Genomic DNA, 26,330 nt, shown 5'->3' with positions numbered 1-26,330 from the left:
GACCAGGGCTAGAATAGAAGAGTAGCAGGCATTTTCCATTTGTTCCAGGTATCTGGTCTGTTCCATGTAGAAAAGAGTGGGAAGGGAAGATGGAGCATCTAGCACAAAGACACTAAGCTTTCTCAGACAGGCCAAACCTATCACCCAGGGCTATGCCTTGCTGCAAGGGAGCTAAAGAAAGTAAATATTTTTAGTTTGTATTGTGCCATATCCCAACCAAATTAGGGCTTTCATTATTAAAATAAGGATGGATATCAGTTGAAGAGGCAGCAGAAGCTGGCCAACTAATGAAGAAGACCTTAGAGACTGGTCTAATCTCAGCCCTGGAGCAGGGAAGAACTGGCTACTTACAAGTGTCAAGAAGTTGATGACATTAATACATACACACACTAATTTGTGTTAAATAGAAATAGAGACATTAGGTAATACGATGGATAGATGCTTGGATAAAAATCTCAGATATTTAATCACTCTATACTCAATTCATAGGATTATTTAGTATATAGGTTTGCAAAATATATTTTATAGCAGGAGAGAAAACTTGTGTATAAATATACACAAATATCAATGATATTTCTTTACATGATAAGGAAACAGGCTGTTAAGTTTCTTCCAGCTATAGGTATATTTCTCAATATTAGAAGAAAGTCAATGTATACAACAATTGGTGAAGAAATGAAAGCATTTCAAATCATGATAAATTCCTGGAAGGAAACAAAGAGAGCAAGGTGCTGTGGCAGAGTGTGACATGTCTGCTTTATTATATTATATTGCACTGACAAAGGATTTGTTACTCCAGAGCTCAGGTTTCTGTTAACATAGAGGGCAACTGGCTGATCACACGAGGTTCCTTCTGACTCAGAAGTGATTTTTCTCACCTCGAATCCTCTTTCAGCCAAATTTGGAGTAGACATACAAAGCAACTTTTAGGGGAAGAAACTGAATCAGAAATGTGCAAGCACACATATGTATACATACATATATATATATATATATATATTTAATATTGTAAGTATTGTGAACAATTATTTTCTGTATTTTAAAACTTACCCTAGAAAAATAACCTCAGCATGGGTATCAGAGTTTTTTGTTTGTTTGCTTGCTTGTATTTGAAGACAGAAAAATTCTTCCAGGAAAAATTCCTCCCCCAAATCACTGAATAATTACTACCCCTAACAGGCAAAGAAAGCTATGCTGCTATTAAGTGCTGCATTGATAGCAGAGCTTTCTTTCTGTGGAGATTGATGTGATGTGTACTAAATTCTCTGGAATGTTTCCACTGTGTTCTGGGGCATTTTGTTTTTCTCCTCCTGGTGCAAAAAAGCAAGTTGATAACAACCAGAAGTAACTTGTCAGTGCTATGCGCTTACCAGAGCTTGGAAAAACACTAACACAAACCAAATGCCACCATCTCCTCCAGCTCCTTTCCAAAATATTGTTTGTTGCTCTTGGATCATCCACTGAAATACTTGCTATTTTATATAAGCTATGAACATGTTTTTCAGGAATTGTTCCTGTATTTTTGTATTTCAGATTATTTATGCTCTCTACTTGTCAAGTTCTACCCTTTGATTTTATTTCTCATCATAACTAAAAGAGAAAATCTGGGTCAATTTTAGTTTCTCTGTTTCTAGAAACTAAGACTTTTCTTAAGACCAGTAGGCTTTCAAATACAATTCCTTTGTTTCTTTTTCAAATTCCACTGTGTTTATTTATTCATTTGTTTCTTTTTCAAATTCCATTGGTCTGGATTTAATTTTGCTCCTCAGATCCCTATTGGTAGTCTTCTTGCCAAGGACTGATTTTATCATCAGAGTTATAAAAATGTAAATGCTGGTATTATTGTTGCTGGTGTGCTATTTGTTCAGTCATTTACAATTAGTAGTTTCACTTATGTGATTCAGTTAATAATCACTTTTAGTATGTATGAGGTAAGATTCATTTTACAGATAAAGGAACTAGAATTCGAAGAAAAAAATGATATTAAATGGACCCATAATTCAGTAAACCCTTCTACTAGCTACTACTGTGTTTGTGATGTGATAGTTTTTAGGTTAGAGAAGTTCATGCTCCCTCGGAAGTGTAGATTCTATGATTCCTATATTGTATTCTGCAGTGAATTAGAACTCTGCCTGAGTCTCACACAGAAAACACAGAAAGATAATCTTGCTAAAGGTGGGGTAGAAAGAAGAATATAGTTGTAGTTGGATTCTTGAGCATTAATTTCCAACTAGGATGTCCTGGGAAACATGAAAGAAGTATATCTGAAACTCTTTGAGTTATTTGCCATTTCCTTTTCAAGTATTTTCTATTTTCATATTATTATTTTAAGAAGTAATCCACAATATCTAAATGAGTGAGGGTATTTCTCAGTATGACAGTCTTACAGAACAAGCCACCAATTCTTGACAATATTCTTAAGTTTATTTCTTGCTTGCTTTCTTAAAAATAAAAAATGAGAATAATTTTGCAAATTGCTGCATTAATTATTACTTATTATGTTATTATTCTTTTTCTTATTATTCTTTCCTCTCCTAGCCTCAGGATTTGAGGAGCAATCATTTGCACTTACTAATTCCAGACTTAGGATTGCCAAAGAAGTAACCATAATATAAAATCAGAGTAATAACCCTATATCTAAACATATCATTGTGGGTTATATAAAGATATGCCTTAAACATGCTATTCAATTAAGGGACCACAGAGAGAAGTCTACTTGTTGCTATCCTTAAGCTAACAGAGAAACAAGTCTAATTCATTTCAAACTATCATCTCTCTCAAAAGCAGCAACTATAACATGGATTTGTAAGAAGTCTAAGCAATGAAACAATAAGAAGTTAAAAGGAAATAGCTCAAAGTCAGGTGCACATGTCTTTAACAGTCCTTGAAATTCTTTCTTTATTGCTTGAAGGAACATTTTTCAAGGCACTGCATCAGATAAACAGGTTCCCCTTATATTTTCCCTGCAGGGAAAGTTCTGGGGCTGTGATTGATAGTATAACATACTAATTCCATTAGCATATTGCTATTCTTTTCTTTCTCTCCCTAATGAGACAGAGCTAGCTTGTTTTGAATTTATTACTTGTTGTTTCCTTTGTCAAGTGTTTTCAACATTTATGAGTACTTTATTTGCTTTTGAAAACACTCATTCTAAAACCTTGCCGTCAATAATGACTAAAATAGGGATCATATTACTATATCCTAAATTATTTATACGATGCAATGCTTAAGCTACAAATGTTCATTGTTAGTATAGAATTTACAAACTAAGTACTCATTGGAATTGGTTGATATTTAAATTAATGTAAAAATAGTAACGTTTTTCATTGGGTGCTGATAGCTAACACTTGTAATCCTAGCTACTTTGGCTGCTCTAGTCTGAGAATCATGGTTCCAGTTGCTGGCTTGGAACCATGATCCTCAGGCAGAAATGTCTATGAGACACCTATCTCCAATTAATCAGTCAAAAGCAAAAGTGGAGGTATGGAACATATGGCAAAGTTCCAGCCATGAGTAAAAAGCCAAGTCAGAGCGCAAGACCCTGTCAGTTCAAGCCCCAGTACTGCTACCATATCATGATGATAATAAATTTGTGTGTGTCAGTCCTGGAACTGAACTCAGGGCCTGTCAATGAGGGAATGTTTGGTTTTGGTTTTGGTTTTGGTTGTTCAAGGCTCTACCATTCTAGTGACTCTAGAGTGGGTCTAATTACAGCTTTTTGGTGAGTACCTGGAGATAAGAGTCTCATGGGCTTTCCTGCCTGGACTATCATTGAACTTTGTTCCTCAGATTTCATCCTTTTGAGTAGCTAATATTACATATATATGAGCTACCAGCAACCAGTTAATAATCTCCTTGTTCTTTCATTGTATAAAGAAGAATTTTTTTTCTATTAAGGAAGGTGTGTGCAAAGGATATGTAATTTTTTAATTTAATTTTTGTCAAGGTGATGCACAGTTGTATATGCAAGTTGAACATTATTATCCTCTCCCTTGTTTTTCTCCCACTTTCCCTTTGCCCCCAATTCTCCCCAAGCTGTAAATATCCAACGTATTGTCTTGTATCACTGCTGCTTTGGTTCACCCTTTATCCTTTGTCTCACCATTTTGTTGTTCCCCTTCCCTTCCCTAATTCAGATAAACATATATACAATATACAGTGTATCAAGATGAAAAACAGTAACAATAAGGGATAAACCATAAAGAAAAAATAACTTCACATAGTTCATTAAAAACATCAACAAAAAAACCTATTGTTTCCATATCTTGGAGTTCATTTCTCTTAGCATCATCTTATATATGTACATATGTAACATGTCATATGTACATAGCTATTGAGTTATTGTGATCCTCTTCTAGAACTATCCTAGACATATTCTAATTATTCTAAATGAAGGTAACCATTGAGTCTATGTTTCTTTGGGTCTGGCTTACTTCACTTAATATGATTTTTTCCAAGTCTTTCCATTTCCTTACAAATTATATATGTGTGTGTGTGTGTGTATACTATATATATGAATTAATGAATATATGTATAATGTTCACATGAAGTATTTTTTTGGGGGGGTGTCCGGTCGTGGGGCCTGAACTCTGGGCCTGGGCACTGTCCCTCAGCTCTTCAGCTCAAGGCTAACATTCTACCACTTGAGCCACAGCACCACTTCCGGCTTCTTTCTTTTTGCTTATGTGGTGCTGTGGAATCGAACCCAGGGCCTCAGGCATGCAAGGCAAGCGCTCTACCACTGAGCCACCTTCCCAGCCCCCACATGAAGTATTTTAAAGCACTAAAATACAAAAGAAACTGTCCAACAAAGAGAAGAAACTTAACCTGTTTGCTATTCAGCACACTTTTATTAAATAAGTAAAAGCTTCATAATCCTTCTCAAAGTTGTTTTCTTATCCTCAGTGTTGAGAAGAGGCCATTGGAGTAAATGGAGGGCATGGGCAGAAGGAGAGGAAAAGCCAGCTGGCGTCTTCCCTCTGACTACTCTGGCTTCTTCCTGCTCTGACCTCTCTCTCCCATCTCTGGCCACACCACTAGCTCTAAATAGATTCCTGCCCACTGTGGCCAAGCCACGAGATCCATATGATCACCTCTGTGGCATAGCTGGCTATTTCTAGCAGTCGTTTCTCTCTGCTGGGCTTGAAGATTCCAATGTTGTCTAGCTCTCCTCAGTTTCATCTGACTCCTCATCCTGGTGGCTGTGTCCTCTCCTCTCACATCGTTGTGTCCAGATTATGAAAGGCTCTCTACCTTTTTGTTCCTGCCAAAGAAAGCTTTTATGCTTTGTTAATGAAGAGTCTGAACAGTTTGGGGAGAGATTTTCCTGAAGAGAGAGAGAGAGAGAGAGAAATTTTCTTTTTAGAAAAACTGCTATTGTTGATTCTCTGTATGTCTGGATGATAATATGTTTTAACAAGCCACTAAGGGAGTTTACAATTTATTGCTATTTTATCTTTAGGTGAATAATTTTACTTCAATATTTACATTAAAATGATCTCCCTAAAATAGATTGTCCACATGCCATATGAATGGATCAGTCATTATATCCATTTCATTGCCTGCTTATTTACACACACACACACACACACACACACACACACACACACATCAATGGTATACCATTCTCCATCTCTCTAGATCCCCCAGCTCTACATGTATGTCTCTTATCAAAAGTGCCTCCTTTCCCAAGTGAGAATGGGAGTGCTGAAGAGCTATTCTTTCTGTGGAAAAGCTGGTCTTCTCTGTATGGATCAACTTCACCATCATGTGGACGCTTTGAATATTGCTGCTGAGTTAAAGCATGCTCCATTTTTAACCTTGTGAATACCAAAGAAAGGAATACAGCTTCTGGATGATTCTTTCTTTTATATAGTTCATATCACTTTGTTTTCATCCCCTACATGTCAAAATACTCTGCAACCTTACATAGTCCATTTAATTTAATCCTTCCAATCACCTCAATTTCATAGAGAAAATAAAGGCTTGCCCCAGGTGCAGAACTAGTAACCAAGAACGTTCAAAATTGAACAGAGGACCAAATTCTATTCGTAGCTGAGGTGTTTCTTGCTGCATAAAATTCAGCAAGAAAGAGCAGCATATTTGTTTATTAACAAAATAATGTTATTATTAACAAAATAATACATTAACAAAATAATGTTAACTTATATTCATCGAGAGTCAATAATGTTCTCAAAGTTTTAAATATTTTTCAATATTATTTTTATGGTTAGAAGTGAGGAAATATTAAAGATAAATACTATCAACTACCAAAAACTAACAAAGTGTTCTTGTTCCAAGTCTCTTTTATAAACCAGGCTGTATAGGAAATCACCTAGGAAATGTGATCTTTCCTTCTTGGGAAGGTTGATGGGATTCTATCTACATCTGTAGCAGCAGACCTATTTCTCCCAACATATAAATAAGAGCAATGTGGAGAAACCTTAATGTTTCTCTGATACTCTTCAGGTTGGCTTTCAGTTGCTATTAAGAATTAATTAAAAAATAATGTACTCCTTATTTATCTGCCCTGAGAAAAGCATGAATGGCCTTTCAGGTTCTATAGACCTAAAGTACTTCAAAAGGGAGTCTCATTTTGATTGATTCATTGGTAATAAAATATAAGATATATTATATATTATTATCAATCAGGAAAAATGAGAGCAAATGTGCCCCTTCATTTATGCAATTCATTTATTCAACAATATTCACAAAACACCTAGAACCTAGAAAGATGGGTAATTCCTTAGCTTCAAATCCAGCAGTTTCCGTAGGATGTAGAGTAAGGGGTGTGCTGAAGAGATTTACCTTTCCTGTGCTCAGGGAGGCCAGGAAAGGCAGGTTATGAGTGTGGGAGGACCAGCAGCCTCATTCTTCTTCCTGAGGATATAGGCTCTATGACCTGAAGCAGAGGCTCTCTCTGCAGTGGGACAATGACCCAACTTTACCATGTCCTGTTTTTTGTGAGCGCTCCCTCACCTGAATGAGTTTTTACCATTTTAAGGGATTATAAAAAGGAATAGAAATTAAAAGAAAAGTAGGAGGCAAAAGGAAGAGCAGGAGAAGTGTGTTATGGTATGAGTTGCAAAGTCTAAGACTCATTCTCTACACTTTACAGAAAAAGTTGGGATCTTTCCGAAGTGAAAACCTTAAATACCTTGCTTCACATTTCTGTTTTCCTTTTTTGTAAAATAAATACAATAATATTCACCTGTTAGGATTGATATGAACTTAGCTAGGTTGATAGGAACTTAGTGCTTAGCAGACTCTTGTATGTACTTGAGATATATAGAGAGATACACACACATATATGTATGTATACATATGTATATACGTGTGAAATGAAATTCAATCAAAGTTAGGATATATTGCATGCAAGGTGTGTTCATCTGTAGGAGAAGCAATTAGGAAGACATAAATCCTTTTCTTCATGGAATGTTTAATTGAATTTTCAGATAAATGAGGTATGCTAGTTCAATTGATGAAGCAATCCAATCATCCAAGTATTGGAATTAGTGTAAAATGAAGAGATTAGATCAATGTTGTAAATCAGAGACCAATATAAAAACTACTATCAGAAGAATGTGCTATAGTTGTCATTTGATTCTGTCAGAGGAAAAGAGTAATTTTAATTAGTTGGAATAGGAGTTAGAAAACAAGGAGTTTGGAAATTTGAAATCTCTAACTTCAGTTCATTGGAAACCACCAAGTTTTGTGCACAGACAAACATGCACGTGCACACACAGGCACACAGCATAGAGGCACGGCATATAAATACACACAAATATGAACATACACATGACACACATATACTCATGTCTATGTGTAAATGCTCATACATGTACACACATGCATGCCCACATATATTACTCATACACTCTCACACACAAAGCAAAATTCACATCTAATCTGCAAAAAGTTTTATTTCTAAATTAACTGGTTTTTTTTTTTCATTACTTTATAAGTGTTACTAATATTTTTGAGAAAATGGGTTTTTAAAAACGAACTCTAGGAGAGAATAGAGGAAGATGGTGGAGGTGCAGCAGGAGTCTAACTGAGCTCTCTCCAAGAAACCAGTTTTCACATTCCAGCAAAAAGTCCACAGCTAGAGAATCGCACCTGGTGCCGTAATAGTAGAGACTCTGCTTGGAGGCAGCCTGCTTAAGAAGACAGATCTGAGCACACGCCAGTGCCAGCGGTGGCCTGGACAGACAGAGCAAGAACAAAGGCGCCAGAGACAGAGTCAAAAGACAGCTTTTGACTCACCTTCAGCGCGAACTGGATTACTAAAAGTGGAAATCCACATCCTGAAGATCTCGGATAGTCCGAAAAACCAAGGGAAAGCGTGAGTACCCCTATCCTCCCCACCCCCCCCCCACCCCCCCGCAACCACACACACACACACACACACACACACACAAATCCTCACTCTGTAGAAGGGAGAGACCACCAGGGAAGACCACGTAGACAAAGAGTACAACCAAAAGAAAGTCTTTATAACCGGCCGGGATTACACTGGACAGTCACAGTGCTCAAAAGGTGCAATGCCCCGTCTGGTCTCAGGGTCCGTTTTAAGGCAGAAAGCCCCCTCCCCCTTTTATTTGCTCGCGGAAGGACAGTAACTAATGCTTCTTTCCTGCCAGCCAAGTGTAAAGTTACAGATGCTAAAACAATATTCCAAGCAATTATGAGTGGGCTAAAACAATGCTGTAAGCAATCCTAAGTGGGGTAGTTACCATGGCATTTCTATGACCACTACTATTATCATTTCTATAACTCATTACTATAATCATTTCCATAACCTATTGCTACGGTTGCTATCTTGAAACAGAAAGAAACAGAAGCTACATCCATTTTTTAAGGTCAAACTATGAGTAACTAGTCTCACAGGTGGTAAGAACTCTAAGATGGATTCACAAAAAAATGGAGTTATAGACGCTAAAAGTAAACTCTAAGATGGTGAAATTTTATAGGCCTTATTACATTCCCCACTAGTTCTATGTGAGTCAAATCTTGGACTTATAGTAGGCCAAGGGATTATAGTAACTTCTCTTTTTTTTTTGACCCTTTGAAGTTAGCTTTTATTGATTAATAAAAATAAGCAAAACTGAAAATCTCCAGGTTGGTCATTAAAAGGAAAAACTTGTAGATCAAGGATGAGAACTTTGCCTTGATCACTGAAATTGTAATCGCCATTTATGATCACTAACTGCTAGATTGAAAATTCTGCTTTTCTAAATTGCTTCCTTGCTGATTGCTCAATTACTACTGACACAAGTAAATGACCTCTGTGGTTTTTGTTGTCATATTCGTGAGCTAGTTGAGAATGGGGCTGGTCTTCACTGTCTCAATAGTGGAGATTAGTGGCCACAACTAATAAAGATTCTTAGCCCAATTGACTAAGTGTTGGTGACTCCTTTTGCTGATCATGAGTTCAAGCCCCCCCAGCTCCGGGAAGTTGGGATACTTCTTTTTTTTTTTAATTCAAGACATGGTTGTACCTCATTCCTAGCCCACCATCTCTGATTTCCAAGTGTAAGTGCAAAGGAAGGCTCCTACCACCAAAGGATCTGTCCTTTCTTTGCAATTTGACTTGGATGGGTGAAGGGTAGACAGCAGATCTGCTTGGATGGTATTTAGGCCTCAAGCCACTTTTGCAAAAAAAAAATCCCTGAGCTCAGTCTCCGAACAGCCTCACACTGAGTATCAGAAACTAAGCAGGTCTACTTTCACTAGCTGGGTGCCAAGGGATAGACAGATGTTTCCACAGTCACAACTAAACAAGTACCCCAGACCCAAAACAACATTCTTTTTGGGGGGGGGAGGGGTCCAGTTGTAAGGCCTGAACTCTGGGCCTGGGCACTATCCCTCAGCTCTTCAGCTCAAGGCTAGCGCTCTACCACTTGAGCCACAGTGCCACTTCTGGCTTTTTTCTTTTTGCTTATGTGGTGCTGCGGAATCGAACCCAGGGCCTCATGCATGCAAGGCAAGCGCTCTACCACTGAGCCACATTCCCAGCCCCCCAAAACAACATTCAACAGATGATCAAAAGGGCGACCTCATTACTTTCTGTTTTCCAAAGCCTAGCTGCCCTCAGCAAGAGCAGCTATAGTAACTTCTTATGACAATTAGGTTTTACTGCATTTACTCTTTATCTAACATAATTCATAAGGCAGTTATTCAAACATGGCCCTACTGTTAAAGCTAGGAGCAAGAGGCCTAAAGGATCTGTTATGTCCGTGATTAAGGTCGTAAGCCAGGTAAACAAGGACTGATACCAATTGTCAGATTTATGTCTTTTTTTCCCCTTCAAGCTATTTTTAACTAGGGCAAGGCTTTCTCTAATAATTCCTGACTGCTTAGCATAAAAGCAACAAGTCTCCTCTAGGGCCATGCAGAAACTGCCTTGTTTTATGAAGGTAAGGTCCAGTCCTGGGCAGTTCTGAAGGATCACCTCAGCTAAAGAATCTGCTTGGCTCTTTAGTTGGGAAAGGAAATTTTTTTAATGTCCTAAATCCATATTGATTTAAGCACTTAGTTCTTTGAAGTTTTTGTCTCCTATGACTACTGCAGAAGTCCCAACAGCAGCTGACCCAGCAATCCCTACTCCCACCAAAAGGGGAGAGGACTTGGACGCCCCTTTGAGTTGTGACAAGTCCTGCATCTAGATTAAAATGGTTCATCCTTCTTTCCCCACTGTATATGTATACTTGAGGAATGGCTTAGACCAATACACAGAGAGCTCCCCCTTTTTGACTTTCTAGCAAATCAGAGGCCACACAGTTAACCCATTCGTGAATACCAACCAAGTAGTCTCTGGAGCTCGATAATAATGTCTTTGATTTGTTACTCGATATATGCAGGGTAGCATAGCAAGTATCTGCATAGGGATATTTCTTTAGGTCATAGTTGGATGAGGTAACACAGGTTCTCTGACCTTATAGGTCCCCCAAGGTGATTTAGGGATGATCTCAATTACAACCTGATTAATTTTTAACAGGAGTGAGGGTCTGGTTAGTCCAAACTCCTATGCAGTAGTAGATGATGAACGCTCTAGAGAAACTAGAAATCCATGAATCATTCCTCAGTATAATAAAGGCTGTATATAACAAACCTACAGCCAGCATTGTACTTAATGGTAAAAAGTTAAAATCATTTCCTCTACAATCAGGAATGAGACAAGGATCCCTGCTCTCTCCACTCCTTTTCATTATTGGATTGAATTTCCTAGCCAGAGCAATAAGGCGAGAGACAAACATAAAAGGGATCCAAATAGGGAAAGAAGAAATAAAACTCTCCTTCTTTGCAGATGACATGTCCTGTATTTTAAGAAGCCCACAAATCTATGGGATTACTTTAGCTGATCCAACACTTTGGCAAAGTAGCAGGGTATAAAATTAACCCACAAAAATCAGTAGTTTTTCTGTATGCCAACAATGAGAAGAGTGAGTCTGAAATCAGAAAAGCAACTTCATTTGTAATAGCCTTAAAAAAATAAAATACCTAGGAATAAATGTAATCAAAGAGGTAAAGGATCTCTATGATGAAAACTTTAATAAACTAAAAAAAGGAAATTAAAGCAGATTTAAGGAAGTGGATAAACCTCTTCTGCTCCTGGATAGGGAGAATTAGCATCATGAAAATGACAATACTGCCCAAAGCAATCTACAAATTCAATGTATTACCATCAATATCCCAACAAAATTCTTTAATGAAATAGAAGAAGCAATCCAAAAATTCATGTGCGATAATAGAGGACCCTAAATAGCAAAAACAATCTTTAGCAGGAAGAACAGTGCTGGAGGAATATCAATACCATATTTCAAACTCTATTATAAAGTTATAGTTATAAAAATACCTTCATACTGGCACATGAACAGGACTCAGGACCAATGGAATGGAATTGAAAACCCAGACATGGTCCCACAGACCTACGGCCACCTAATCTTTAATAAGGGAGTCAGAACTGTCAGATGGAAGAAAGACAGCCTCTTCAGTAAATGGTGCTGGCAGGATTGGCTATATACATGTAGAAAACTAACATTAGATCCTTATATATAACACTGCACCAGAATCAACTCCAAATGGATCAAAGACCTTGTGTTAAGAGCAGATACACTTGGAAATACTACAGGAAGAAAAGGGGCTATGCTAAGGCTCCTTGGCACAGGTCAAAACTTCTTAACTAAAGATCCCGAAACACAACAAATAAAAGAAAGTCTGGATAAATGGGATCAAATTAAGCTGCAGAGCTTCTGCATGGCAAATGCTAGCAAGATAAATAGAAAGCCCATAGACTGGGAAAAGAGCTTTATTAGCTATAAATAGACACGGGCCTTATATCAAAAATATACCTAGAGCTAAAAAAATTAACCCCCCCCAAAAAATGCTTAAAGACACAACCCCCCCCATTAATAAGTAGGCTAAAGAATTAAAAAGACTTCTGTAGAGAGGAAATAAGAATGGCCAAAAGATGTTCAACATCTCTGGCCATAAAAGAAGTGTAAATCAAAACAACATTGAGATTCTACTTCACCCTAGTTAGAATGGCCATTATCAAGAGAACAAATAATAATGGATGCTAGTGGGGATATGGCCAAAAGGGAAAACTACTACACTGTTGGTGGGAGTGTAAACAGGTTCAATCACTCTAGAAAGCAATATGGAGGTTCCTCAAAAGACTAAAATTATAACTCCCCTACGATCTAGTAATCCCACTCCTGGGCATTTACCCAAATGATCACAAACAAGACCACACTAAAGCTACCAGCACAACTATATTCAGGGCACCATATTTACTATAGCTAAGATATGGAATCAACTCAGATACCCCTCAGTAGAAGAATGGATCAAAAAAATATGATATATATCATATATATATATATATATATACACATATATACGTATACACACACAAAATAGAATTCTATGCTTCCATTAGAAAGAATAACATCACCCCATTTTTAAGGAAATGGAAAAAAATCATATTAAGTAAGCCAGACCCAAAGAAACATAGGCTCCATGGTTTCCCTCATTTGTAACAATTAGTACACCTATAGGACAGTCCTAGCAGAGAATCACAATAGCTCACTAGCCATGTTTGTATAACCATAGAAAATGATGCTACTTGAAATGAACTCCAAGATTTGGAAACAAGAGGATTTTTAATTGTTGTTGTTCTTTAATGTACTGTATGAAGATTTTTCTTTCTTTTTTTTTTCTTTTACCCTTTGGGATATCATTGTAGTCACTATGTTGATTCTGTTACCCTGTGTCTTGTATTTATGTTTATCTGATTTGGGGAAGGGAAAGGGAATAACAAAATGGTGAAGCAAAGGACAAATGATGAACCAATTCAGCAGTGATACTGACAAAACGCTAAGTTGGAAATGATCTCTACAACCTGGGGCGGGGGTGGTTGGGGGAGAGGGAAAATGGGAGGAAAATGAGGGAGGGGTAACAATGTACTTAGGGCTGATTTAAAATATGTACTTATTTAAGGGCTGATTTAAGAAATGTACTTAAGGCTGGGAATGTGGCTCAGTAGTAGAGTGCCTGCCTAACATGCTTGATTCGATTCCTCATACCACATAACAGAGAAGCTGGAAGTGGTACTCTGGCTCAAGTAGTAGAGAGGCTCAGGATAAAGCCTAGGCCCTGAGTTCAAGCCCAGGACTGGCAAAAAAAAAAAAAAAAAAAGAAACCTGTTTATTACTTTACTTATGTAACTGTAACTCTTCTATACATCATCTTTATAACAAAATAACATTAAATTAAAATTAAGAAATAAATGGAGAAATGTTGGAGGGCCAATAGGAAGGGTGAAAAATAAAAGATGGTGATAAATAATAAATCCAATAGAAGAATATTATATATAATGCAGTAATATATATTTTCTATTCAGAGAGAATATTATAAAGTATTATACACAGCACAATATATAGAGAGAAAATATATACACAGAATATATATGTCATTAAAGTACGTAGACCAATACATATATGTCAATGTATGAATGCATGTTAGTATATTACAATAGATGACACATATGACATATATGGCACACATGACATATGTCATGTCATGTGTGGCATTTATATGACATGTGTGATATATGATGCTCATGTGACACATGTGGTATGTATGACATATGAACAAGATGTGTCCTATGCAACATATATGTGCCATGCATGGGATATATGACATATATGTGACATACATTTATGTCAATAAAGAATAATATTTTAAATCAATGTCTATTATATATATTTGATCAATGTCTATTATATTCATGTTGTAAATATCCCATTGATACTCCTTTGTACAATTCCTCTATGCTAATACTATTTTTTAAATGAAAATGAAAAATAACAACCCTATTTTTTGGATCTCCAAATACTTGGGGACTTTCTGCTCCACTTTCTGTAATTAATATCTAGTTTTATTCCACAGTTATTTGAGAGCATATTTGATTTGATTTATTTTGTGTGTATGTCTGTTGTGGGGCCTGAACTCAGGGCCTGGGCGCTGTCCCTCAGCTCTTCAGCTCAAGGCTAGCACTCTACCACTTGAGCTGCAGTGCCACTTCCGGCTTTTTCTGCTTATGTGGTGCTGAGGAATAAAACCCAGGGCCTCATGCATAGAAAGCAAGCAATCTACTACTTAGCCATCTTCCCAGCCCTGATTTCTATTTTTTTAACTTGTTAAAATGTGGTTTCTAGTGGAGAAATGATCTACAGTAATGGTTCTGCTGAGCTTGATGATGATTTGTGTCTGCTATTATTTTATAAAATACTCTGCAAATATTCAATGTATTCAGTTAATTGGTGGTTTTCTTCAGTCTAAATGTGTCTTCACTCATTTTCTTTTTTTAATATTTTTATTGTAAAGATACTGTACAGAGGGGTTACAGTTACATGAGTAAGGTAATGAGTGAATTTCCTATGGAGCATTGTTACTTCATCCTTTGTCTTTCCCGTACCATCTCTTCCCTTCATTTTTCTTCTACCTGCTGAAAGAGCTGGCTCTTTCAGTTACTAACTGGGATGTTGAAATGTTTAGGTATTATAAGGAATCAATCTTTTGTAGTTCTGTCATATTTTTCTCACACATTTGGTAGTTTACTGGGCACATGTGAATTAAAGCCTTTTACATCTTCTTGCATATGTATGTATACATATTATTAATTTTTATCATGAAATGTCTCTTTTTAATTTGTGATTATTTTGTTACTCTATAGTCTGATTAGCTTGAAATTAATAAAGGCTCTCCAGCTCTGTTCTGATTTTAAAAAATGGGCTCTAATATAACTTAGTATCTTTCTGGGTAAGTACATTAGAAAATGAACGGACTTCATTCTCTACTTAGTAAGTTAAAACTGATAAAATAAATAGCTTGCCAAATAAGCATGAAGGAGAAAATTAGAAAATTCTTTCAATATTCAAAGCCAAAAACTTTTGGGGGGAAAAAGAATAATTTATTTTTTCTTTTGGAGAAGTTCTTTATGTATATATTTTTTAATGATAGCTGATTCAGAGAATAATGTTCGTGGGAAATTCCTGATGTAAAAAAAATAAAAACAGATTCTGGCTCATCATATGTTTACTAGCTATGACTTCACAACTCTAAACTTTTCTTCCTGATTTTTATAGCTCCACTCCATTTATTTCATTATTGAGAAACTGCTATTATTTATCCTCCAGAAGTTTGACATATGTTACTGGTTTTTCATCATTAGCTTAAAATTTTTTTCAGAAAACAAGTGAACAAGGGGCAACACTGTCATTTTTTCAGGGCATCGGGTCTGGTTTTGCCTGGAGGAAAATCGAACACTGAGTTTGCATTCAGTAAAGGTAATAGACACAGGAAAGGAGTTCAGCAGTCTAATTCCTCTGAACAACTAACAATTTAACCAAATGAATACTAGGAAGCTGAAGCATTTTTGTCAAGGGTCAGGGAGGTAAAGAAGAGCGGGGACAGACGAATGGATTGAAAAGGAATAGGAAAATGTAGTCTCTTATTCCTTGTTCTTATGTAAAAATGGACTTGAAATTGCTAGAAGAAAAATTTCAAATTTCCATACTCACTTACATCATCTTTTCAGGCAAGAAAAGAGTATAATAGTAAATATGTAAGGTACATTTCTTTAATACAGTAAAATTACCTTCTGACAAAATTCTTATCAATTTTTCATTTGATTTATTTCTATTCTTTCCCCACTTTTTCTCCAACTTCCCAACATCCTACCAAAACAGATGATACCAAATACCAAATAAGCCATGATATTTTCCATCAAATGATTTATTTAGCAATCATATATAATAGGAAATACTGAGAATTACAGCATAAGAAAATTACAGCGTAATAAAAACACAAGAATTGTAATCATGTTAAAAATTAAATAAAAGAAGTTCTAGTTAAAGGAAAGGGCAATATATACATAGAGAGAGAGAGATACAGATATATGCAGTAGCTGTGGGTGGAATTGCGAAGCAGGATTCTTAAGGAAAGCAAACCAAAGCCTGCAGCTGTCTTTTCAGAACAACTCAATGTTTGTGTCCGCTGAAGCCATGGGCACAGGCAAACTTTAGTATGACTTCTTGCTAATAAACACCAAGAATAGCTGTCTTTTACAGAGAAAAGGAAAGATAGAATGTGGAGGAAGAAGAAAAAAGAAGATAAGGAATGTGGAAGACAGAAAAGAGAAGAGTATCAGGAACATAATCTATGTGTCAAGCTGAGTGACAACTGAGGAAGTAAGGTCTTTTCCCCACTCCCACAAGTTCAGTTATTGCACTCTGAGTCACAGAACCAGAAAATTAGACTAAAGCCCCAAAGTAGGAATTTATGAATTTGTGTATTCCTCTATATTTTTATAACAAAGTACAGAGATCATAAAATATACATAACAACAAAGTGATTGTGTTTCTATGCCATTTGAGAAGCCGTGTTTCAATTTATTCCTCTCAGGAGTGTGTACAGTCACAGAAAGACCACTGGCTCAAACAGCAACAAAAGGAATCTGACTTCCAAGATACACTCTGTTTTAAATACAGAACATTTTTCTAGGTGTCCAATAGCTTGGTCTTTAAAAAGACACCAAAAGCAATAGTTACAGTTTCTCCATTAATATAGAAATAAAAAGTCTGTTTTAAAGGGCAGAAAAGTCACCATGTAATATATTTCTATAAATTTTCCCCACCACATTTTAATAGATCCATCTTTACTGCTTACATTTAAAATATCAATTGTGTTGTTATGTCTATGATACAATTCAATGACTTAGCTGTGCTCTGCACAAGATTCAGATGCAACTAAAGCTAAGGATTTTATTCACAGAACATTTAAAAGCAGTTTATTTAGTGTACACACAAAATGTATCTTAAATTACAATGATGCATACTTGAATATGCATACCTGAATATGGCTTACACATGAAAAGAATCTCACCACTCAGTCTTAAAAGCTTCTGGTTTTATCTGTCTCTAAAATATTGCTTAGCATCATGGGACCTGGGAAGGAAGGCAGTATAAGAGGCAACTCATTAGGGTCGGTTGGGGCTGCTTCCTTCTTTATATCATTGAACTGATGGCTGGTCTCTGTTTGCCCTACCCAAGCAAGGCCTACCTTTGATGAGAACAAATGTACTTACTCTCAGAATTATTTTATTTTACATTGAAAACCTACCACACCAATTGTACTTGATTTATCTTGTTACTTAAAGAAGTACGGGTAGTTACTCAGTCTGGGCAAGGGAAAGATTTAGCACATGCTCAGCAAAAGGGACAAGGAAGCAGGCCCTCTGAGACTGGAGTTTTGTTCTGTTAGTAAAATTAAAAACTCACACAAATAATAATTCTCTAGACAGGAAAGTATTGGCTTCCATTTCCACAAACAGTTTTGCTCATGCACACACGCACACAACACATAAGCACACATACACATATACTTCTCATTTTTATGCCCTGTCCTATGAAATATAACTTTTTTGCATCGAAATGGGATCAGCACCCCAGAAAGAAAATTCCATTCTCCCTTTGTCTCTGTCTTCAAAAATGGCTAATGCTCCTTGTAATGGTGGACTGATGATTATGTGGCTTGTGCTGTGACCATAATCATGTAGGTGCTGAAAGCCCAGGACAGACACAGGGTGATCTGCTGGTCGCAGGAGAAGGTCACAGATGAAGATTGCAGGACTGCTTCCCAGCTTGAGAATTACAATGAGATGTCCATTAATTCACTGGGCCACAGCTATGATGCATCTCTCTTGCCTTGAGATGTTAAAAACAGCAACGGAGCAGCCGCAACTCTTATTTTGTTCCCATGAATTCAAAATAAAGATACTTTTAATAGCCTGTTTCCTCATCTTGGAAAAAAAACTATTCTTTTTCTTATTTTTTCTGTTGTTCTTTTACTGAAGACCTCAGAAATTTAATAGTTACAGCATTCCGTATAGGACAGTACCAGAAGTATATTTTAAACTGTTCCATCTGTACATGTATTGTACAGTCACTATGATGGGTTAAAAGTGGTGAAAACTTTGTAACTTCCAACTTGTGTCTTCAAGATTTATCTGGCATGGTAGAAGAAGGCCAAATTATGGAGGAAAAAACAATAGTAGAAGTGCTGGCCAAAAACTCCAATCACAACTTGAGAGAACGTATTTGGCCAGTTACTAACTTCAAATTTATGTCCTTATTCCTTGAAATGGCCTGAGCCAATTGTATGTTTGAAAGAGAAGAATAGAGTTTTTGTGGAAAGTCCAGGGTTTCCGTGTTTGCCATGCCGCTTTCATTATCCTGAAATGAAAAGAAGCATCAGAGAAGGGACCGGGGTTGATGGGAGAGGATTCAACGTTCCAGTTAGTAACAGGAGCAAGTTTAAGATATTTTGGGGACAACAAATTGACCATAGTAATCACTGTTTCACATCCTTGAAATTTTCATGGTTTGAAGCCAGCACCTTCAGGAGTGTCTGTCAGAATCTAACATCCACAAAACGATCCTAAACGCTGAAAGTGGCACTGTGGTTCAAATGGTGCTACCTTGAGCAAAAGAAACTCAGGGACAGCACCCAGGCCCCGAGTTCAAGACTTAGGACTGTCATAAAAAATAACGAATGAGAGGGAGAGAGAGGTGGGGGGGAGGGAGAGGGAGGGAGGGAGGGAGGGAGGGAGGAAGGAAGGAAGGAGAAAAAGAAAAAGAAATACGCTACTGTATGTGGTATTATTTTATTTCTTTAAGTATAGACTATTCTGGCTTAGATATTCCTTAAGAAAGAAGTGTGCTTAATTTCATTTTGCTCAGTTTTCTAATGATTTATTTGTGAACATCTTTGCTTTTCCTAAAATATACTTCAAGGGCTTATACTGTATGCCCAGCACCCAAGACTTCTGAAATGCCTGGATTTTCAAATATTATAAATGGATAATCTAGATGGACAATGTAAAGAGGAAATATGAGACTATGTTATAATTAATAAATTGGAGATGAGTGTTAGTTGCTGAAGAACCACTTTATGGCTTTATTTCTTTCCAAGCTTCATATATAAAACAGAAATTAAAACATCTGGCCCAGAAATTGTTTGAAAGACTGTGATAACACATGTAAGATGTTTACATAGTTACAGTCATATATGTGTCCTTGTAAGTCAGGGATACTGCAGAAAGAATAATCCCAAAAGCATATCACACTTGAACTCTTTAATGCCCAGAGTTGAAAAGGTGATGATAACACTGAAAAAGCTTAGTTTGGTACCCTCAGCATCTTACCTTGTCCTCATAGCTACCCTAACATCAAGGTCTAGTGGAGAACTTGGGTTTTGCTTCTTACCTGTTATTGTTTCTAGGAGATGTTAAAACATCTTCACTGAACATGTACACCTCTCCTTTCTAACTGTCTATTCCTCTTTGTTAGGCTCAAGATCGTGTTTTTCAATTTTAATATACATAAATATTAATGTATTAAAATTTAGAATTCTAAGGCATCATTCTCTGTTAATAATTTGGTAGACTAAAGGCAAGTCTTAGAAATTGAACCCATAACGCATATATCTACAAATAGTAGTGAATATAGTATTCGTTTTGTATCATATGCTGTGTCCAATATATCAGCAGGCATACATATTCATATTTCCTACATGAAACACAGAAACCAATGTGAAACAGTTGTATTTTCTGCATGAAAAAGAAAAAGAAATAATCCACCTGTATGCAAGAGTTTATTCTCTCTAAAAGATTAAAATATTAGCTTCAGTAAATGCATTTTTGTTTATATTTAAAATGTATCTGTTAAAGTTTTACCACAGAAGATCAAAGATAAAAAAATCTTTTAAAAAATATTCTAATATTGGGTACTGATAATTTGCATCAGTAATATTAGCTACTCAGAAAGCTGAGATCTGAGGATCATAGTTCAAAGCCAGCCTAGGCAGGAAAGTTCTGAGGCTCTTATATTCAATGAAACAGGAAAAAAAAAAAAGACAAAAGCTAGAAGCCAAGGTCTTGTTTAAGTCATAGAACACAATCTTGAGTGAAAAAACTACGTGATAGTACCCATGCACTGAATTCAAGCCCCAGAACTAGCACACACACACACACAAACACACACACACACACACACACACACACACACACACACACACAAAATCTAGGTATGATAACTTTACTTCTAAGGATACTCTAACAACCACTCATTTTAGAAATTGGGTTTGTTCCCCAAGGTAAGGACTCAAATGTTTTTTCTTTCTTGCAATTGTTTCTAACATATTTATAAGATGATTTCTTTGTTGCTTTGTATGTCCCTCCCCCACGGTATAACCCCTGCTTTCACTGTACTTGATATTGGTATAATTTGTGGAAGGGAAGGGAAAAAAACAAATTGTTTAGATAGGGATACAGGTGGACCCATTGCAACAATGAGATGTTCAAGACATTACATCAAAAAACGAACTTTACAATTTTGGCTGGGGAGTGGGAGGCTGGGAAGTGGGGAGGGGAACGGAGGGGACAGGGGAAGGGATGGGAAGGGGAAACAAAGGAGGAGGCAACAATGCTTGATAAGAAATGTACTCATTACCTTGTCCATGTAATTGTAACCCCTCTGTACAGTATTTTCACAATTAAAAAAAAAGAAACTGGGTTTGTTGTCAATAAAATCAGATTACCTTTCACATTTAAAATGACAGAAGCTTTTAAGGTATTTAGTATCTATGGATGTGTGTCAGCTTGCTTTTCTTCGGCATTTACTGAATCTTCTGTGCTCTTATGAAGATCAGGCTCACCTAAAAATAAAATAAAAGAGACAAAACAAACTTAGTCTTTGAACATGATTCAGATGAGGTCGGGAGATTCAGCAACTGGTACAATGTTGAAGACTGGATAAAATAATTTTCTGGTGATCAGTTAATATCTAAACTATAATTTAGTCTAGGAATATGCAAACAAATTACACAGATATATTTAGATGTTTATTAAATCATGTGTAAAATTATTCTGAGTTTTCCAATATTGTTAATAAAAATGAATTCTTTAAAAAGCTCCAATGATCAGTACCTTTGAGTGAGTTGCAATGAATATAAAACAAATTAAAACAAATGAGAAGAGATTAGAAATATTTCAACTAAAATAATCTGCTGTAAGAAACTAATGGAATTTATGATCTTAGAACCACTCAAGTTCAATATAAGTTTCATAGAATAGTAAAACATTAGCATGGAAAATATTCTTGACAAATTGTAGAAGATAGATCCCCATTATAAAGTTGTAGAGGATTAGTCAAAATTGAAATGATAAAACAAAATGTTCAGATAAGAGTCTTATTATACAAGATATAAATTTAACAACATAATTAGAAATTAAATTGTTGAGTCAATTACTGAAAATACCTTACTAATTTAAAAACTATTTATATATGACAGAAAGCTTTTTTTGTCCGAAATTTGATTGAGAATATTTTAGCAATTATACTTTTTAGGAGTTAACTCTGAGACAATTCTTCCAACATATATTGTGAGACTGTGAAAACTCAGTTGAAGGAAGTTTTTACTGAAGTTGTATAATTAGCAAGCATATATAATTTATAAGGAAAAATCACAAAGCAAATGTTATTTGTGATTTTTATTATTATTACATTCTCGCCAATTGTCTTTTTAAAAATATACCTAATGAATCTAGAACCCAGTGGCTCATGCCTGTAATCCTGCCTACCAAGCAGGCTGAGATCTGAGAACTGCAGTTTGAATTGCAGTCTGGGCAGAAAAGTCCTTGATTAACCAGCAAAAAGCCAGAAGAAGTGCTGTAACTAAATGGTAGAAGTAGCCTTGAGAATAAATGCACAGGGATAGATCCCAAGCCCTAAGTTCAAACCTCAGGACCAGCACAAATAAAATAATATAAAAATAATAAAAATATACTCAGTGAAGTAATCATCTGTTTTAGTATCAAAATGTCAAGTAGTCTCATAATTTTCTGATCATTCTTAGATAATAAACATCTTGTAGCTATAGATTTTTATCAGACTACAAGAGGGACCCACGATTGAAAAATTCTTGAATCCAACTCCCAGTGGCTCATGCCTGTAATTCTGGCTACTTGGGAGACTGAAATCAACAAGGTTGAGACTGCTAGGCTAGAAAAGTTTCCAAGACTCTTGTGAAACCATAGCTGGATACGGTGTCATGTACCTAATTTCCAGGCCCCTCAGACTCTGTGGCTTAGAATATCATGGTTTCAGGCCAGCCCAGGCAAAAATGTCCACAGACTCCATCTCCATAGAAAGAAGCTAGATGCAGTTAGTGAGTTGGGCCTGTGATTCCAGCAATGATGGGAAAGGAGACTCTATCTAAAAAAATAACAGCAAAAAAGAGGGCTCGAGTAGTAGAGGACAGACCCTAAGATCACCTCAATAGCTCCAAAAAGTAAAAATAAAATCACGTGGATTTCTAAATTGTATGGCTGTTTCTCTTCGGCTCTGAAGATCATCAAGAATAATTTTTGATGGATTAAACAATGGAAATCATTTTTTCTGGCAGAATGATTGGTTGAAATGATATAAGTTTCATCTTTATGAAATACTGACTGACTTACAAGTAATATTACCCAAGTTAACTGTAAAGTTAACTGTAAAGTCTTCCATAAATTAAGTGGATTTACCAAGAGCTCTAATTTAGTGTGTCCTAAACAATCTGGCTTGAAATTGCTCAGCAACACTGTATGTGCCCTTAAAAAATCAATAAAATGCTACAGTTCTGAAGAAAGATACTTTCTTTATGTTGTAAAACGCTCAACATAAAAGTTGGCCATAATATTTAATATGTTGCCTTCTAATTACATGTACAGAACTATTCTTGGATGTGATTTAATTATTATTTGGGGAAGAAACTATTTTTTGTAAGTGGTGTATTATTATGAGTTTTTCTTTTCTTATTTCCCTTGGGACTTGACATAGAAAGAGCACTATTTTTAAACCAAAGACCAAAATATCCCAACTTTCTGGAGGCAATACTGTTAGTATTAAATAGTCAACACATTTTCAGTGGGAAGCACTTTTCTTGTTTACCTTCTAACTAGGATGAAAAGGGAAGAGACAGGAAAATATGTCCATACATCATTTGCCATTTTTCCCCATTTTTAAAACTAAACCCACTTATAGTCAATACCAACCTGAATATATCTTTACCATGTGGTACCTGTTTAGAAGGAAGATTCAGAAAATGCTGATCATAGGAGGGGAGTCAGGGGACGGAAAATGAGAAAAAAAAAATGAGAGAGGGGTAACACTAACAAGAAATATACTCATTACCTGACTTATGTAACTGCAACCTCTCTGTACATCACCTTTACAATAAAATAAAATAAAATAAAATTTTTAAAAGGTTGTAAAAAAAGAAAAGTAAATGCTGATCATGGTCATGATCCAAAATTTCATCAGAGTTGTGTTGTTCCTGATAATATTTGCAAATACTGTCTGACAAATCTGTACAATGAATTGTCTGTACAATGAATTGAGTTCAATTGACTGTACAGATTCAAAATGGTAAGTAAATTTTTTATTCTTGCACTGACTGCTTATATTATCTCTTGGGTTTAGGCTACCAAGTGGTGGAGGGCTAATTAGTTTCCAAAACTCAGACAGATAGAAATCAATCCCATATTAGGTATCCATCTTTTACCTGGGATGGGAGACACTTGTGCATTATAAAATTCATTCCATGTTACTTGTTTCTTTCCTATGTAAATGTTCATATCTACTCTTTCCAAATGAGGAGAAGTTGTGTAAGACACTTTCATCTATTTGTGGTTTTTGAAAGTAATGGTGGAAGAAATTGCTACTTTTGGAAATTCTTATGGGTTTAAATTGATCTTGTTGGAGGAAAATAACCTTGTAAATTTATGAGTTAAAATGAAATCACTTTAAGCAATTAGCTTACAAAATATTTTATTGATCTATAACCTTCAGCCAGGATTCTGGAAAGTGCTGATACCTTTGATCTATGAAGTCTTATACGACAGAGTACTCTCATGATAGAAGTGAAGTTACTTAACATGAGTAGCTTCTCTATTATCTATGAAGCTAGCATTAAAACTGTATTGCAATCTTGTTGAACTGACGTTAGTTGATAAGACTTCTATTTCTCATGGTTCCTAGGTCTTCCTTTACCACAAAACTTACTAATTCTCTTTTAAAGAAGCCTAACACAGAAAGGTAATACAACATCATGAAAGCCTTCTGAGTGAACCTCATGTTCAGAGTGATAAGGATCCATTATCAGGTAGTCCTTACTCATTTCTATCACTAATGTTTTCCTAATATGAATCAAATTCACTGCAAGGCATCCCAAATCACCTGCCATCAATTACGTGATAAAGTATGGTCCTTGCCTATTTTCTAAAGAAAATATGGTAATAAAGTTTTAGGATGCGATCATCATGTTTTTTGAAGGCTTATGTAATAAATCCAACCAGAAGAGGATTTGGTGGTGATGTACCTTTCCCCTTCACTTTTTGTAATGTTTTATTTGAAGGAACAAAATATAAACATTATGTATACATAAGCTTACTGAATTGGCTGGGTCTTCTTTTTGAGACTATCTTGGGCTACAGGACAGTATTTCTTTCTTTAAAGAGTCATTTTCTTTACCTAAAAAGGTCTGTTCCAAGAAAAGGTAAAGGCAATTATTTAAAAGCTATGCACATATTACCAGATGAAATTAAGTGAAATGAACCCCACAATACACAAGTATTTTTTTTGTTTCTTTCTTACTATTGTTTCTAACGTATTTATAAGGTATCATATGATTTTTTGTTGCTTTGTATGTTCCTCCCCCACAGTATAATCCCTGTTTTTACTGTGTTTGATATCAGTATAATTTGGGGAGGGGAAGGGAAAAAACAAAATGTTTAAATAGGGACACAGGTTGACCCACTGTAACAATGAGATGTACAAGACACTATGTTGAAAAACCAACTTTACAATTTAGGTGGGGGGGGGGGATGGAGAAGTGTAGTTGTGGAGATAGGAGGGAAGGGATGGTAGGGGAAAAACAAAGGAGAAGGCAATGACACTTGATAAGAAATGTACTCATTACCTTGCTCATGTAACTGTAACCCCTCTGTACAGTATTTTCACAATAAAAAACTTATTAAAAAAGAAAATAAAAATTATATATAGGCAGTTCACTTACAGTTTTATGGAGTAGGCAGAAATATTAAGAATTCAGAATAAGACAGTTGCACCCCTTCATTTTCTCATGCAGTAAACCTGATGACTTTAAAAGGTACTTCAAAGACCCACTCTAAAGTTTATCTTAATGGATAAATTAAGATTGGAAAGGTGATGAAAATCATTTTTCATTCAGATTGATTCACCACACAGCAATTCACTAGGTAGACGGAGCTACCCTATTATAAATTTGTCATGAATTAAACATAATTTCATGAGAAGATGGAAAGGGAAATTAGGAGAACAATTCCATTTACAATGGTCTTAATAAAATGAATAAAAAATAAAATAAACTATCTAGGAGTAAGCATAACCAAGAAAGTGAAGGGCTTCTATTATAAAAACAATAAAACTTTGAAAGAGATTGAAGAAGACACCAAGAGGTTGAAAAAGCTCCATGCTCATGGTTGGCAGAATTATTGTGAAAATAGCCATAGAGTCAAAGACGATCTACAAATTCAGTGCAATACCCACCAAAGTCCCAATGTCAGAGATAGATAAAGCAACCCAAAATTCCAAAAGGCCTTGGAGAAACAAAGCAAACGAGCAAAAACAACAATGCTAAAGTTTTCACAATTTCATACATCAAATTTTACTACAGAGTTCTAGTAA

At 35.9% G+C, this 26,330-nt stretch overlaps 1 protein-coding gene across 2 annotated transcripts in view; it reads right to left on the bottom strand.

Annotated features, from left to right (window-relative positions):
* Window positions 1-13,882: 13,882 nt before the first annotated feature.
* Window positions 13,883-26,330, bottom strand: part of Pde1a (phosphodiesterase 1A) — a 232,424-nt gene continuing 219,976 nt past the window's right edge. The window contains exons 13-15 of one of the 2 annotated variants that reach the window (XR_006148683.1): window positions 21,163-21,279; window positions 17,983-18,797; window positions 13,883-13,895 (exon numbers count right to left, since the gene is read on the bottom strand). Coding sequence is in view for 1 of the 2 variants with exons in the window: in XM_042688345.1 (XP_042544279.1) it covers window positions 21,206-21,279 (74 nt within the window). In the remaining variant the exon portion in view is untranslated. Of the gene's footprint in view, window positions 13,896-16,275; window positions 18,798-21,162; window positions 21,280-26,330 lie in introns of those variants that run through there. The other variant, XM_042688345.1, reaches the window with a different exon arrangement.

The sequence above is a fragment of the Dipodomys spectabilis genome, unplaced genomic scaffold (genome assembly GCF_019054845.1).
Source record: "Dipodomys spectabilis isolate Male_0828 unplaced genomic scaffold, ASM1905484v1 ptg000115l, whole genome shotgun sequence".
NCBI lineage: Eukaryota > Metazoa > Chordata > Mammalia > Rodentia > Heteromyidae > Dipodomys > Dipodomys spectabilis.
This window is presented reverse-complemented; position numbering and strand designations above follow the sequence as displayed.